The sequence below is a fragment of the Phascolarctos cinereus genome, unplaced genomic scaffold, assembly GCF_003287225.1.
Source record: "Phascolarctos cinereus isolate Bilbo 61053 unplaced genomic scaffold, phaCin_HiC Scaffold_3;HRSCAF=262, whole genome shotgun sequence".
Taxonomy (NCBI): Eukaryota; Metazoa; Chordata; class Mammalia; order Diprotodontia; family Phascolarctidae; genus Phascolarctos; species Phascolarctos cinereus.
The window spans coordinates 203,285,358-203,298,061 of NW_027555736.1; the positions used below are offsets into that span (position 1 = coordinate 203,285,358).

Genomic DNA, 12,704 nt, shown 5'->3' on the forward strand with positions numbered 1-12,704 from the left:
AGCTCCTTTCCTTCTGTGTTAGGGATGGAGCGTACATGCTGCTGACTCTCAAGATAAGAGGTATATAAGTACAACCTTTCTTGGCTCTGTCACTTGATACCTGGTGTGACTTTGGGCAAGTCACTTAACCTCTCTCTGTAAAATAAGGATCCTGGACTAGATGACTTCTGAGGACCTTTCTAATACTCAGTCAGTGATACTATGATATCTAAGGTTCCTTCCAGAGTGCACATTTTGTTTTGGCTTCTAACATTCTATGTTATAAGGTCCCTTCCACCTCTAACATTCTATGTTATGACTCTTAGCTATAACATTCTTTGATTTCTAAAATTCTAGGATTCAATGGCTTTTCCATGAAAACCTCAGCTTTTGTCTCTCCTAGTTTGGGCCTTGCTACTCTTTTTTTCTTTCCTCCCAGTGCTTTTTTAGATTTAAAAGAAACTGCCACCCACCCTTCTGTTGAGGCCAATACTAATAGTGAGATTTAATCTTAAGGTTGCCCAATTTTTCCACTAAATCTGAGAACCACATGTTTGTATGCTACTTGCATACATTTACATGGCAAAATATATATTTGCCCATAAAATTTGTAAAGCTCCAAGTATGTAGAAAAACAAAAAAAAACCACACACATTATTCAATGCCACCTCTAAAATAATATTACAGGCAAACATTAAGCCCTAGGAGAAGTGAAACAAACCTTATAAGCAGGGGATCTATTTTCTCTGTACCATTCCCAAAGCTTGCATACAGTTCAGAGCCACATGCAGGAAATAAATAGTAATGGGGCCCCAGAAATCATTATGGCACACACACACAAATATATCATCTCAAAGATTATATACTGGAATGACGCCTTGAATTTAGACTCAGAAAACATGGGCTAAAGTCTTAGCTCCACCACTTCCTAGCTACGCAATCTTGAGTCAGCCATTTCTGCTCTCTGAACCTTGGTCTCCCAATCTCTAAATAAGGGAAGCTGGATTTGATGATCTTTAAAGTCCCTTCCAGTTCTAACATTCCTTGGTCTTGAAGTGGGCTAGGGGAGAGAGAAGTAGGGAAGAGGACTTCTAGAATGGGCCAAGGCTTTCCCAAATAAGGCTGTGCCTCCAGATGCCCCAGTATGATTATCATGCTGTCAAATCAAGTCAACTCAATGATCATTTATTAAGTGCCTATTCTGTGCCAAGAACTATGTCAAGCACTAGGTATACAAAGAAAGGGGTAGAGGGAGAAAGTCCCACTCTTAAGGAGGCCACAGACCAATGAATGAGACAACACGAAAACAAGATGTAGATAGGATAAATTGAAAATAATCTTAGAGCGAAGATTAACATTATTAATAATGGCATTATTAAAAAGGATAAAGAAAAGCTTCTTGAAGTAGGTGGGATTTTAGCTGTAACCTGAAGAAAGACAGTTCCTGAGACCCAGTGCATCCAGGAGCAAAGAGATCAAAAGGGAAATACAAATAACCAAATAAGATGCAACCCTGCCCTGAGCTCCTGTTAAGCATGATGTCATAAAAAGAGTAGACTTGATGGAAATATTTTTCATGACTGCACATGTATAATCTAAACCAAATTGCTTGCCTTCTTAAGGAGGGGAGAAGGAAGACAGGGAGGAAGAGAATATGGAACCCAAATTTTTTAAAACAAATGTTAAATTTTTTTGCTTACATGTAACTGAAAAAAAAAATAAAAATTAAATGAGAGGGTAGGCTTGGAATAAAGAAACCGAAGGTTAAAATCTCAGTTCACCAACCAAGTAATTTCATTTCTCTGAGCTTCTATGTCCTCATTTGCAAAAACAGAAACAATAGTAATAATAATAATAATAGCAACAACATTGCCTAAGTCATAGCACTGCTTGAAAAAAGCTCTGGGGACATTTATTTCATTTGTGCAAGAACTTTTCAATTTAATGTAATCAAAGTTATCCATTTTGCATTTTGTAATGTCCTCTGTCTCCTGTTTGGTCATAAATTCTTCTGTTCTCCATAAATCTGATAGGTAACTATTCCTTGTTCTCCCAGTTTGCTTACAGTATCAGCCTTAATATCTAAATCATGAACCCATTTTGACTTTATTTTGGTATATGGTGTGAGATTTTGGTCTATGCCTAGTTTCTGTCGTACTTTTTTCCAGTTTTCCTAGCAGTTTTTGTCAAATAGTGAGTTCTTATCCCAGAAGCTTGGGCCTTTGCGTTTATCAAATAGTCTTTGACTACTGTGTCTTGCATACTTAACCTATTCCACTGATCCACCTCTCTATTTCTTAGCCAGTACCAAGAAGTTTTGATGATTGCTGCTTTATAATACAATTTAAGATCTGGAATGGCTAGACCACCTTCTCTTGTATTTCTTTTCATTAGTTCCCTTGATATTCTGGACCTTTTGTTATTCCAAATGAATCTTGTTATTATTTTTCTAGCTCTATAAAATAATTTTTGGTAGTTTGATTGGTATGGCACTGAATAAGTAAATTAGCTTAGGCAGAATTGACATTTTATTATATTAGCTCGGCCTACCCATGAGCAACTGATGTTTTTCCAATTATTTATATCTAACTTTATTTGTGTGAAAAGTGTTTTGTAATTGTGTTCATATAGTTCCCAGGTTTGTTTCAGTAGGTAGGCTCCTAAATATTTAATAATGTCTACAGTAACTTTAAATGGAATTTCTCTTTCTATCTCTTGCTTTGTTGGTCATATATAGAAATGCCCATGATTTACGTGGGTTTATTTTGTAGCCTGCAATTTTACTAAAGCTGTCTATTATTTCAAGTAGTTTCTTACATGATTCTCTAGGATTCTCTGAGTTTATCATCATATCATCTGCAAAGAGTAATAGCTTTGTTTCTTCTTTGCCTATTCTAATACTGTCAATTTCTTTTTCTTCTCATTGCTAAAGCTAACATTAACAACAGTGGTGATAATGGACATCCTTGTTTCACCCTCGATCTTATTGGAAATGCTTCTAGCTTCTTGGGGACATTTATTTTGGAGAATAGATGACTTGGTAGGCCATGCAAATTGACTTCAAGTATTTTCATTTGGTATAAGGATTAGATTTTTCTACTGAATTGCAAAAGAATCAGGAAATTATGGGGACACTGCAAATATAAGGAAAAGAATTAGAGCTACCCTAAAGTAGGGCTGGGATGCTTTGGAAGATAGTGGGTTATTCCCACAATGGAGATCTTCAAGTAAAGGTTGAAAGTATGGTTGTTAGACAGGTTATGAAGGGGATTTGTGTTCTTGTACAATTTAGCCTAGATGGTGTCTAAAATCTCTTTTAGTTCTGAAATTCTGTGAGCCTTGAAGTACCCAATTGATAAAACCCAGATACACATTGGCCACATGTTGTAGAAAGAATTTACCTGGGCTATAGGCTATTTCCAGTCCTACCAAATACCCTTCTACACACACACACACACACACACACACACACACACACACACACACACACACACACACACACGAGGGTCCTTAGATCTCATTCTGAGACCACTAGTCCAAATCTAAAGGCATCTTCTCCTGGTGATGGCTCAGTTCTGATAGCCTTCCCCAGCAACTAGGCCCTGTGACCAGGGGCCCTATTTGAACCATAATAATAACAACCTCCATTTCTACAGCATTTTAAAAGCTTATAGAGCATTTTCCCCACAATACCTATGTAAAATAGTGAGGCAGTATACACAGTATCATCCTCATTTTTATATATGGAGAACCTGAGGTTCAGAGAGATGAAATCCTTTGCCCCAGGTCACATAGTAAGTGTTAGAGATGAATTTGAAATCCATATATCTTGACTCCAAATCCCAATGTTTTTTCCAACACTCTTTACAGAAACATGTTATTTCTCTCTTGTCAGGTTGTCTTCCTGAAAAGAATTTTCAAAAAAGGCTAGGCTTGCCTTCAGAGGCCCTCTGTGAAACTCAAAGGTTCCCACTCCAACACTTCTATAGTCTTCTTCTATAGTTTTCCTCTATATTATAGAAGGCAGCTTCTATATAGGCAAAATATTCAAAACTTCAGAGGCTCAATGAATGAGGGAAAAGAGATCTGGCCACATCTCACTCATTGAGTTGAACAATACATGTGTTTCAAAAAGTACTATTTAATTTGAAAACGTGAACATTGCCTGGGAAAGAGGGGGAAGAAAACCTTGCTCCAACGTAACAATGAACATATCATTGGCCATTCCTAAAGTGACATATATGGACACATATTTAGTGGCTCCACATTACCTACCAAATAGTATGAACACTGGTATTCAAGGCCCTTCACGTTCTGACCCCAACCTACCTATCCAGCCTTACTTCATACTTCTTCCCCTTACGTACTTTTATGTTCCAACCAACCTTGACTACTTGCCATTCCCAGACACATCCTATCCTTTCCCCCATGCCTTTGCTCCCACTGTTCAACTCCCCTATTGAAATCCTTCCCATCCTTACAATATTACCTCTCCCAAGAAACCTTCCCTGAACACTGTTACCTGCTGCTCCAATCAAAAGTGCTCTGAATTCTCATACTACCTCTCATGTCGTGGTTTATCATATCTTTATCTTAGCTCCTCCTACTAGATTGTACTCTCTTTAAGGACAAAGATTGAATCTTATTTATATTTTGGTCCTCTCTACCAAACACAGTATATTGCATATTATAAATGATTAATAAATGTTTGTTGGATCTATATATTCAATTTATTCAACAAGCATTGATTAGTAAGTTGAATGAATGGATTCAACAAACATTTATTAATTATCTATTATTGAACATGACTTCCATAACCACCAAACAGATGGGCAAACAGGATTGAATAAATGTTCACTGGCTCATTATATCACATTTGATCACTCTTTTTAAGACTGCACATCCAAGAGTAGGAACACAGACAATGTTTCCACTAAAGCAAAACACTGGTGGCTTCAGACCCTGATTACTCACCAACACACTGATTGTTTTCATCCATCTGGTATCCAAAACGGCAAATAACAGGTCTTGCAATAGTGGGGTAGTTTGGAGCAGGAACCGGTGCTGGGGGTGGTGGGTATGCGCCTGAGTAAGGATTTGAATATGGCCCTCGATATACTGGGTTGGTTCGGGGAATGCATAAATATCCACCATTTTGGTTCACACACATCATGTCTCCTCGGCAGGCATCAGGGATAGTCCTGCATTCATCGACATCTGTCAAGGTGGACAGAAAAGGCAAGAGTATGAATAGTCCCTCTGCTATGTTGTGTCTGCCTTCATTTAGCCAGAGCCCTCCTAAAAATCATTAAATAGGCTTCGCCTATACATGCTCCTGATTAATTTTCCAAAATGGGAAGGAGATGTGATTTCATCTGCTTGGGAAACTCTCTTCACCAATGCAGAATGCAACCCACTTTAGTAGCTGAGTCCTAGAGGGTTGTCTGAAGCACACGGAGATTCAGTATTAACTAGGGTCACACAGCTGCTAAATCTCAAAAGTGGAATTTGAACACAAGCATTCCTGGTTTCAAGCACACTGCTCTAAGCACTATATCAGGCTGCCGGCAACTAATTGACATAAACATAATTATTATTATAGCCCACATGGACGTGGCACCACATGGTTTTTAGTACATTTTCTTTACAGTAACCCCATGAGGTCAGCAGTATATTATTAACTCATTTTACAGATTAGGAAACGGATAAGGAGTTGGGGTCAGAAGTGAGACCTGAACCCAGTCTCTTGGCTCTAGTCACATTCTGTTTCCACAGAACCAGGATGTAAAAGTGACATAATTTCTGATTCCAAGGACAAGGGAGGGGGGTATTGGGAGAGGCAAGAAGGAATTGTTACTGACATAATAGCTCCTTTGATTGCGAAGTGTTTTTTTTTACTTCAAAGTTTACTTCCATTAGACTAAGAAACAGGCAGGGCATGCTTCCAAGACAGCATGTGTTCTCCCAGACCTTCAGGGCCCCCTCCCTGGTCCAGAGAATGTCTTTCTAGATAATGTGCATGAACACAAGCAGCCTGGTCACACAAATAGATCAGTCACACACACACACACACACACACACACACACACACACACACACTCATGTCCCTCTCACCTTGGCATTGGCAGCTTGAGGGTTGGAGTGGGGAATAAAAGCATGCCTGGGTCCTGAAAGCATATGACAACCATCTGAACAGAGGCAGAGCCAACTCACACCTCATGAAAAGGAAATTCCAAGACTCAGAGCATGTAGCTTATTCTAAAATTTGAAACGTAAAGTCATTGGTAATAGGGATGAGATGGCCAGATGAAAAACAAAAATGCCCGACTACCATCTTTAAAATCATAGCCAGTAGACAAAAATCTTATTTCCCATGGCAAATCTTTTAAGTTTCTGCTGGTTTTCTGTCACACCTCATGCCGTCGCTGCCCTACCCCCAACCCCTGGGTTATCATGTGGCAAGAACAAACTCAGAAAAATTTTTTTAAATAGTTTGGGTTTTAGATTTTTTTTTTAAATGTTGATCCCAATCTGTGAATCCAAGAGTACCAGGAACTCCCAGGGGAAAAAATTTCTTCTGTCTATGCAAATATGAAACTGTTTTGCAACCTGTAATCTTAGAGAGTTGCCTAAGGCACCCAGAGTTTAAGTGACCAAGGTCACACAGCCAGTATGTATCAGAAGCCAAACAAACCAAGGTCTTCCAGAGCTATCAGAAGCAGCTGAGCTGAGCAGTGGATAGAGCACTGGCCCTGGAGTCAGGAAGATCTGAGTTCAAATCCAGCTTCAGACACTTAGTAGCTATGTAACCCTGGGCAAGTCACTTCATCTCTATCTGACTCAGTGTCCTCATCTATAAAAAGAGGATAATAACAGCACATTCCTCCCAGGGTTGCTGTGAGCATAAAATTAGGTAATATTTATATTTTGCAACCCCTAAAGCACTATGTAAATGCTAACTATTCTAGACTCTGAAGCCAACTCTATATCCACTTTATGCCTCAGCTCATAAAAAAGTAGTTTAGGCAAAGTCAAACAATTAATTTGGAAGGTTAATTAGGCAGGAAAAAAAGATTTTTGTACAATCCACTCTTCGACACTCCCCATGATGTTGCTTTCCTCATAGGTGATCAAAAGTTGACTCTCTGGGGCAGCTAGATGGTGCAGTAGATAGAGCACCAGCCCTAGATTCAGGAGGACCAGAGTTCAAATGCAGCCTCAGACATATAATGCTCACTAGCTGCGTGACTCTGGGCAAGTCATTTAACCCCATTGCCTAACCCCCCCCCCAAAAAAAAAAGTTGACTCTCTGTTCCCAGGACAGGGAAATGAGAACCACTGGGCAATGGCCCTATTAAGAGGGAAGCAACTACAGGAGATTCCTACCTAAACACTGTCCAGATGCACGATCCAAGTCAAAACCATTTGTGCATTGCTGCTGCAAAAGAAAAGAAAGGTCTGGTTATTGATTTTAAAATACTCTAAGGATAAAGTTACAGAACCGTAATCTTTACTTCCTATAACAGGTCACAAGGGCTCTCCCTTTCCTGGGGCACTGTCTCATAATGGAGACATTCTAGGTGCAGCTGAAATTTCCCCCTCCCCTTTAAACTACATCCTTCAGTGCTCTGTATTTCTTTCTGGAGATCCCTAAATACAGAATTCTAACCTAGTGTCATAGAATCTAAAGATCATCTTGTCTGTCTCTTCTATTTTCTAAGTCAACTGAAGCCCAGAGAGGGTAGGTGGCTTTCCCAAGATTATACAGGTAGTAAATAGCTGAACTAAGATTCAAACCAAAGTTCCCTAACTTCAAATCCACCACATCATGGTACCTTTCCACATCACACTCCTGAAAGATGCTGGTTGTTAGGGCACAGCTATGATTCTCCTCGTCAGGGTGCTATTCTGGAGTGATACTGCTACATACATTCGTTTATTCGATAAGCATTTACTAAATACATAAATACTGTGTTCCTTAACTTAAGTAAGATGAAAAATTTAGGTATGAAACAATATTTGCCTTGATGGAACAAAAAAGAACTGGATATGTTTCTTGTAACAAATAATTCCAGTTCAAAATATTCCCTACAGAACAGACTCCTTCAGTTAGACCAAGTTAGCCTTCAAAACTTCTCAGCATCTTAACACTATCTCTCTCTCCTTCACCCCTGTCCTTACTGAAGCTTATTTCTCTATCAGCATCCTTGACCTCATTATTTCCCACCACCTCCATGACTTTTTCAGCAGGTGACCCTTTTTTACATCTCCTATCTCTCCCTTGCCATGGGCTCTTTCCCATATACCTGCAGACTTGCTCAAGTTCTTCCAATCCTAAAAATAAAGCCTTCTGTTGAGACTTTAACCCCCATCTAGCTATCATGCAATCATTGTCCTTTCTGTTTTGGCTAAGCTTCTTTAAAAAGTTATCTACATCTGATTATTCCACTTCTTCACTACCTGCCCTCTTCTTAACCCCTTGTAATCTGGTTCCCATGCTCACCACTCTTTACTACAATGTGCCAGAATAGAAGGAAGTCCACAGAGGATCACAAACACTTAGGACAGTTTTGACAATTATAGGTCGAATTTATTATATACTTAAAAGAAAAGCAAACTTTACATAATACAGATCAGTAGTTTCATGCACAAGCCTTTTCTTATGTTATAATATATATAATGTATGTATGTGTGTATATGTGTGTGTTTGTACACATATAATCATTTTGTTTGATGTTTGGAATAAAAACATTATTTTTTAATTGAACGGCTCACTGTCTCTTCTTCACCCCTAACCCATACACTTGATGCACTTTATGACATCTGAGCCCTTTCACTGTTCTCTATGCCTAGAATACCCTTCCCACCCTCTTCACCTCTTCAGTTACTATCTACCTAACTTGTGTTAACTCTTCCAGGAAGTCTTCCCTCATTTGTGAATCTTTAATGACCCCCACTACCCACCACCTAAATACTTCATATGGCACTTTACTTCTACCTTTCTTATAGACAGTGTATTTTATTCCGCCTGTATTTTGTATATACTTTTTGTATGTGTCACAATCTGCCTATTAGAATTTACACTCAATATCAGTAGAGATGATTTCTTACCTAAATTTTGTATCTTCCTTAGGGCCTAGCACAGTGCTCTACATACACTAGAAACTTAAATATTTATTGAATTGCTGAATACATATTTCAATACTTCAAGGATCTATAATTTCATAGATTTGGATACTTCTTCCACAGATGCATATTAGAGCCCCTCAAATTTAGTAGCTGAACTTTATTATTTCTCAAAGTATCTCCTATCTCTAATATTTTAGAACCCTAAAAACTAGTGGGAGAGGAGGAGGAAGGGTAAGGTTCATTCTCACCTGTGCATGTCCAGGACTTGTAAGACAAAGAGTCAGAATGGAAACAGTCAGTATCCTAAACAGGGATGAGAAATCAAAAATAAATATTTTATATATACAAATATCTAAGTAGTAGATGTGTTATAATGTGTAGTAAGTAGTAAGAATGTGTTATAATACTTTGAGGGGGAAAGTCTAGATCTATGATGTCACTGAAGTTGGGAACTGCTAAAGAAGAAAATTCCTTTTACCAATGCAAATTGATAACTGTTCTATAGTGTATTATCTTAGCAGTAATTAAGTGACTTGCCCTGGATGACACAGCCAGTATGTTTCAAAAGGGGGGTCTCGAACTGGGTTTTTCTCACTCTGAAGCTGTGTATCCTGCCACCTCACTGCAGCATCCCATTCAAATATGATGTTTTTATACTCAATAATACCATTTTGTGCCTGTAAAGGCTAGAGAAACAGGGAGGACTGTCAGAGGCAAATTAAGCATTTACCAAGTTTTTACTTTGTATACAAGCAAATATAGACAGTGATGCTTGAGTTTACAAAGTTTTTTTATTATAAATATGTGTGTGTAGATGATGATACTTGTGACCGACCTCAAAAGGTGAGAACAAATGAGATAAATAGTGTGAAATGCTTGAAGTTCCAAAGAGCAAGGTACTCACACATAACACTTACTAGCTGTGTGACCTTAGGCAAGTCACTTAACTCCACTGCCTAGCCAAAAAAAAAAAAAACACAAAGAGCAAGGTACTTAATGAATTTGATACCAAAGTATCATTTAATATAAATGTTCATCTAGCCTAGATACATATATCAGTGCAGAATCTTCCATCAACCAACAATGGAGGCATTAGCAAATATTGCCTAGGTTTAATGCTCCATGATCTCAAATTTGACTCTTCATAGTTAATAGGGAGGTTGATCAAATACTCAATGAATTTGGATGACTCAGTAAGCCAATCAAAGGAAAGGCAAAACTGAACTGTCTAGACTGGTGATGTGTTTGCCAAAATTGGATAATTCATTCATTTCTTCTTTGGAAAATTATTATTCAATCAACAAATTATCTTCAGATGCAGACCTGACCTCCATATACTTATTCTGTGGCCCATCTGACTTTGTCTATTTATTGTTTGGATAAGTTAAGGACCTGAAAAATAAGGTGATTTGACGATTATTCAAAGACAGCAAAGTCAGCAGTCATAATTCCCACTTTCTTCATCTAATCACAAGATCATTATCCCCAGCTAAAGAATACTCTGAAATTCCAACAGTTTCTCAGCTATTTAATATATAAGGCAGCATAAGCCAGGTTCCATATTATTGGAGACTGCTCTGACCTTGCAAAGCACATAGCCACATCCCAGAGTTGTTCTGGTTTGAGTTTTTTGTAGTGTTTGTGGACTTATTTTAATTCACAAAGACTAAAATTATCTGTTTTTTAAAAAGAGTAACAACAAATTTATTTTCCAGCCTGTATATTATGAATTTCAATGTTTTCCTGTTTCCTCACATGAAGTTTCCTTTCAGTTAGTTATTAGACAATGTCTCGTTTATATTGGAGGCTGAGTAGGGTGAGTGCCTTCAAGAGTTGGTACAAAACCCATTTTAACACCCATTCTCCTCACCTTTTGGCTAGAGGTATTCCCCAGCTACAGAGTCTCCCCTCAAACTTCAAAGCAGGTCAAGGTACCCAGACAAAGGCTCTCACCCTTGGCAGAGTGACAGGCAAGTTCTGGGAGTCGAAAAAGCTTCAATCAGTAGCAAAAAGAGTTTTTACAATTATGCACGAGCCCCAAAATGCCATTAGCAAAACTTGTAACAACAGCACAAATAACTAGGTCTAACCCTGTGTCACTGAATCTGCATTCTGTTCTGCAGGACGATCAAAAGCAAAGCAATCAAAAAAGAATGAGAAAAAATGTGTCATCAAATGTATGACTAGAGTCCAACCTCTCATTCTCACAATCCAGGGTACTTTCTAAAAAGCAGGTGAACCATCCATTCCATGCCTTACCCCTAAAGAAAGAGAAAGGGACGAGGGACCTACCAAATGTCATTGCTAGCTGTCAGAAGAGGTCATCCCAGGCTTAAGTTTTAGTTCATAGTACACACACACACACACACACATACACTGAAATCCATTGATTGAAAGAATCTACAAGCTTTTACTAGGCAAGGATCACTGAGCTGCCATTCTCTTAGTCATCAATTTTGAGAATCACTTAACTGTCTCTTAATTTCCCCTACAGAATAACATAAAGTTTGCTTACATGTACTTTTGTCTGCAATCCCCACTTCTCATTGGCTTTATACTTCTGGGTCTCATTCCCTTTGCGTATCACACACAGACATATAGTACAATCCAGCACAAGAGTGTAAGTGTGTTCAGCCAGGCACGATGGTTTATCCAGTAGATGATACATACACAATAGCAATTATTTTCTGCAAAGATTGCTAGTAAACTTAAACTTGGTCTCTCAAATTAGTGATATTTTTTGGTAAATCAGCTCAGAAAGCTGCTGCCAGTCTGTGAAAATGTTTTTTGCGTGAAGGCACTGGCGTTGGAGCAGTAGAATTCTGCAGTCCTGGGACAGACAATGTGACTTCTAAAACTATTATACAACACCACTCCTTGTCCCTCCCCTTCCTTTCCCCCCCCAACCCAGAAAAGATCTTCAAGATGGAAATTACTGAACAGCACATTTTTATAATTAGCAATCTTGTTGCATCACTAGCAAATCTCTTTTCCAGTGTCCTGACACAGACTGAATCTCAGCCATAGACATTTTCCACAGAGCAGACTATATAGCAAGTCTTTCCAATCCCTGAAGAAAGAAGTTCCGTACAAAGAACCTACCTCTTTAATCCTGGCATGTCCCAGATGTGTGGAGAAGAAAAAAAAGGAGGTGGGAGGGTGGAAAAAAAAAAGAAAGAAAAAGATCACAGTGCCTACTACTCAAAGGCGTTTCTGAACTTCAACCTCCTCTCTGCCCTCCGGTTCTTGCTTTAATGATATTCCAATACAGCAAGTAGTGAAGCGGGCAGGGTAAGGGTCTGAACCTCCTGAGGCACTGGAGTGAGTACAGAGAAAGCACCTGGTTTTGCTTAGTCCTCTTCAGTAATTCAGCATTAAACCAATTGGAGGAGGAATGTTAAAAATGAACACTTCATTTTCTAAGTATGTTAAACAATGCAAATGGAGCCTCAGTCTGGACACAGCTGGTTCAGATTAGAGAGCTCACCAACTGGCTAGACTCCTCACAACAATCTTGGGGCGTCTGCCAGGACGAAAGTCTCAGAGCTCGAAGGAAAGCCTCTCCTCCTGGACTCCAGCAAGCAAACACACACTCT

The 12,704-nt window shown here is 38.8% G+C and overlaps 1 protein-coding gene across 4 annotated transcripts in view; it reads right to left on the bottom strand.

The window, feature by feature from the left end:
* The window catches only part of FBLN5 (fibulin 5), a 136,830-nt gene extending 124,126 nt beyond the window's left edge, over positions 1 to 12,704 (bottom strand). Inside the window, exons 1-4 of one of the 4 annotated variants that reach the window (XM_021004285.2) lie at positions 12,211 to 12,704; positions 9,357 to 9,411; positions 7,366 to 7,414; positions 4,954 to 5,196 (exon numbers count right to left, since the gene is read on the bottom strand). In XM_021004285.2, the coding sequence (XP_020859944.1) occupies positions 4,954 to 5,196; positions 7,366 to 7,414; positions 9,357 to 9,411; positions 12,211 to 12,227 (364 nt within the window). In that variant the 5' untranslated portion in view covers positions 12,228 to 12,704. Of the gene's footprint in view, positions 1 to 4,953; positions 5,197 to 7,365; positions 7,418 to 9,356; positions 9,412 to 11,623; positions 11,959 to 12,210 lie in introns of those variants that run through there. The other 3 variants (XM_021004284.2, XM_021004281.2, XM_021004280.2) reach the window with 3 other exon arrangements.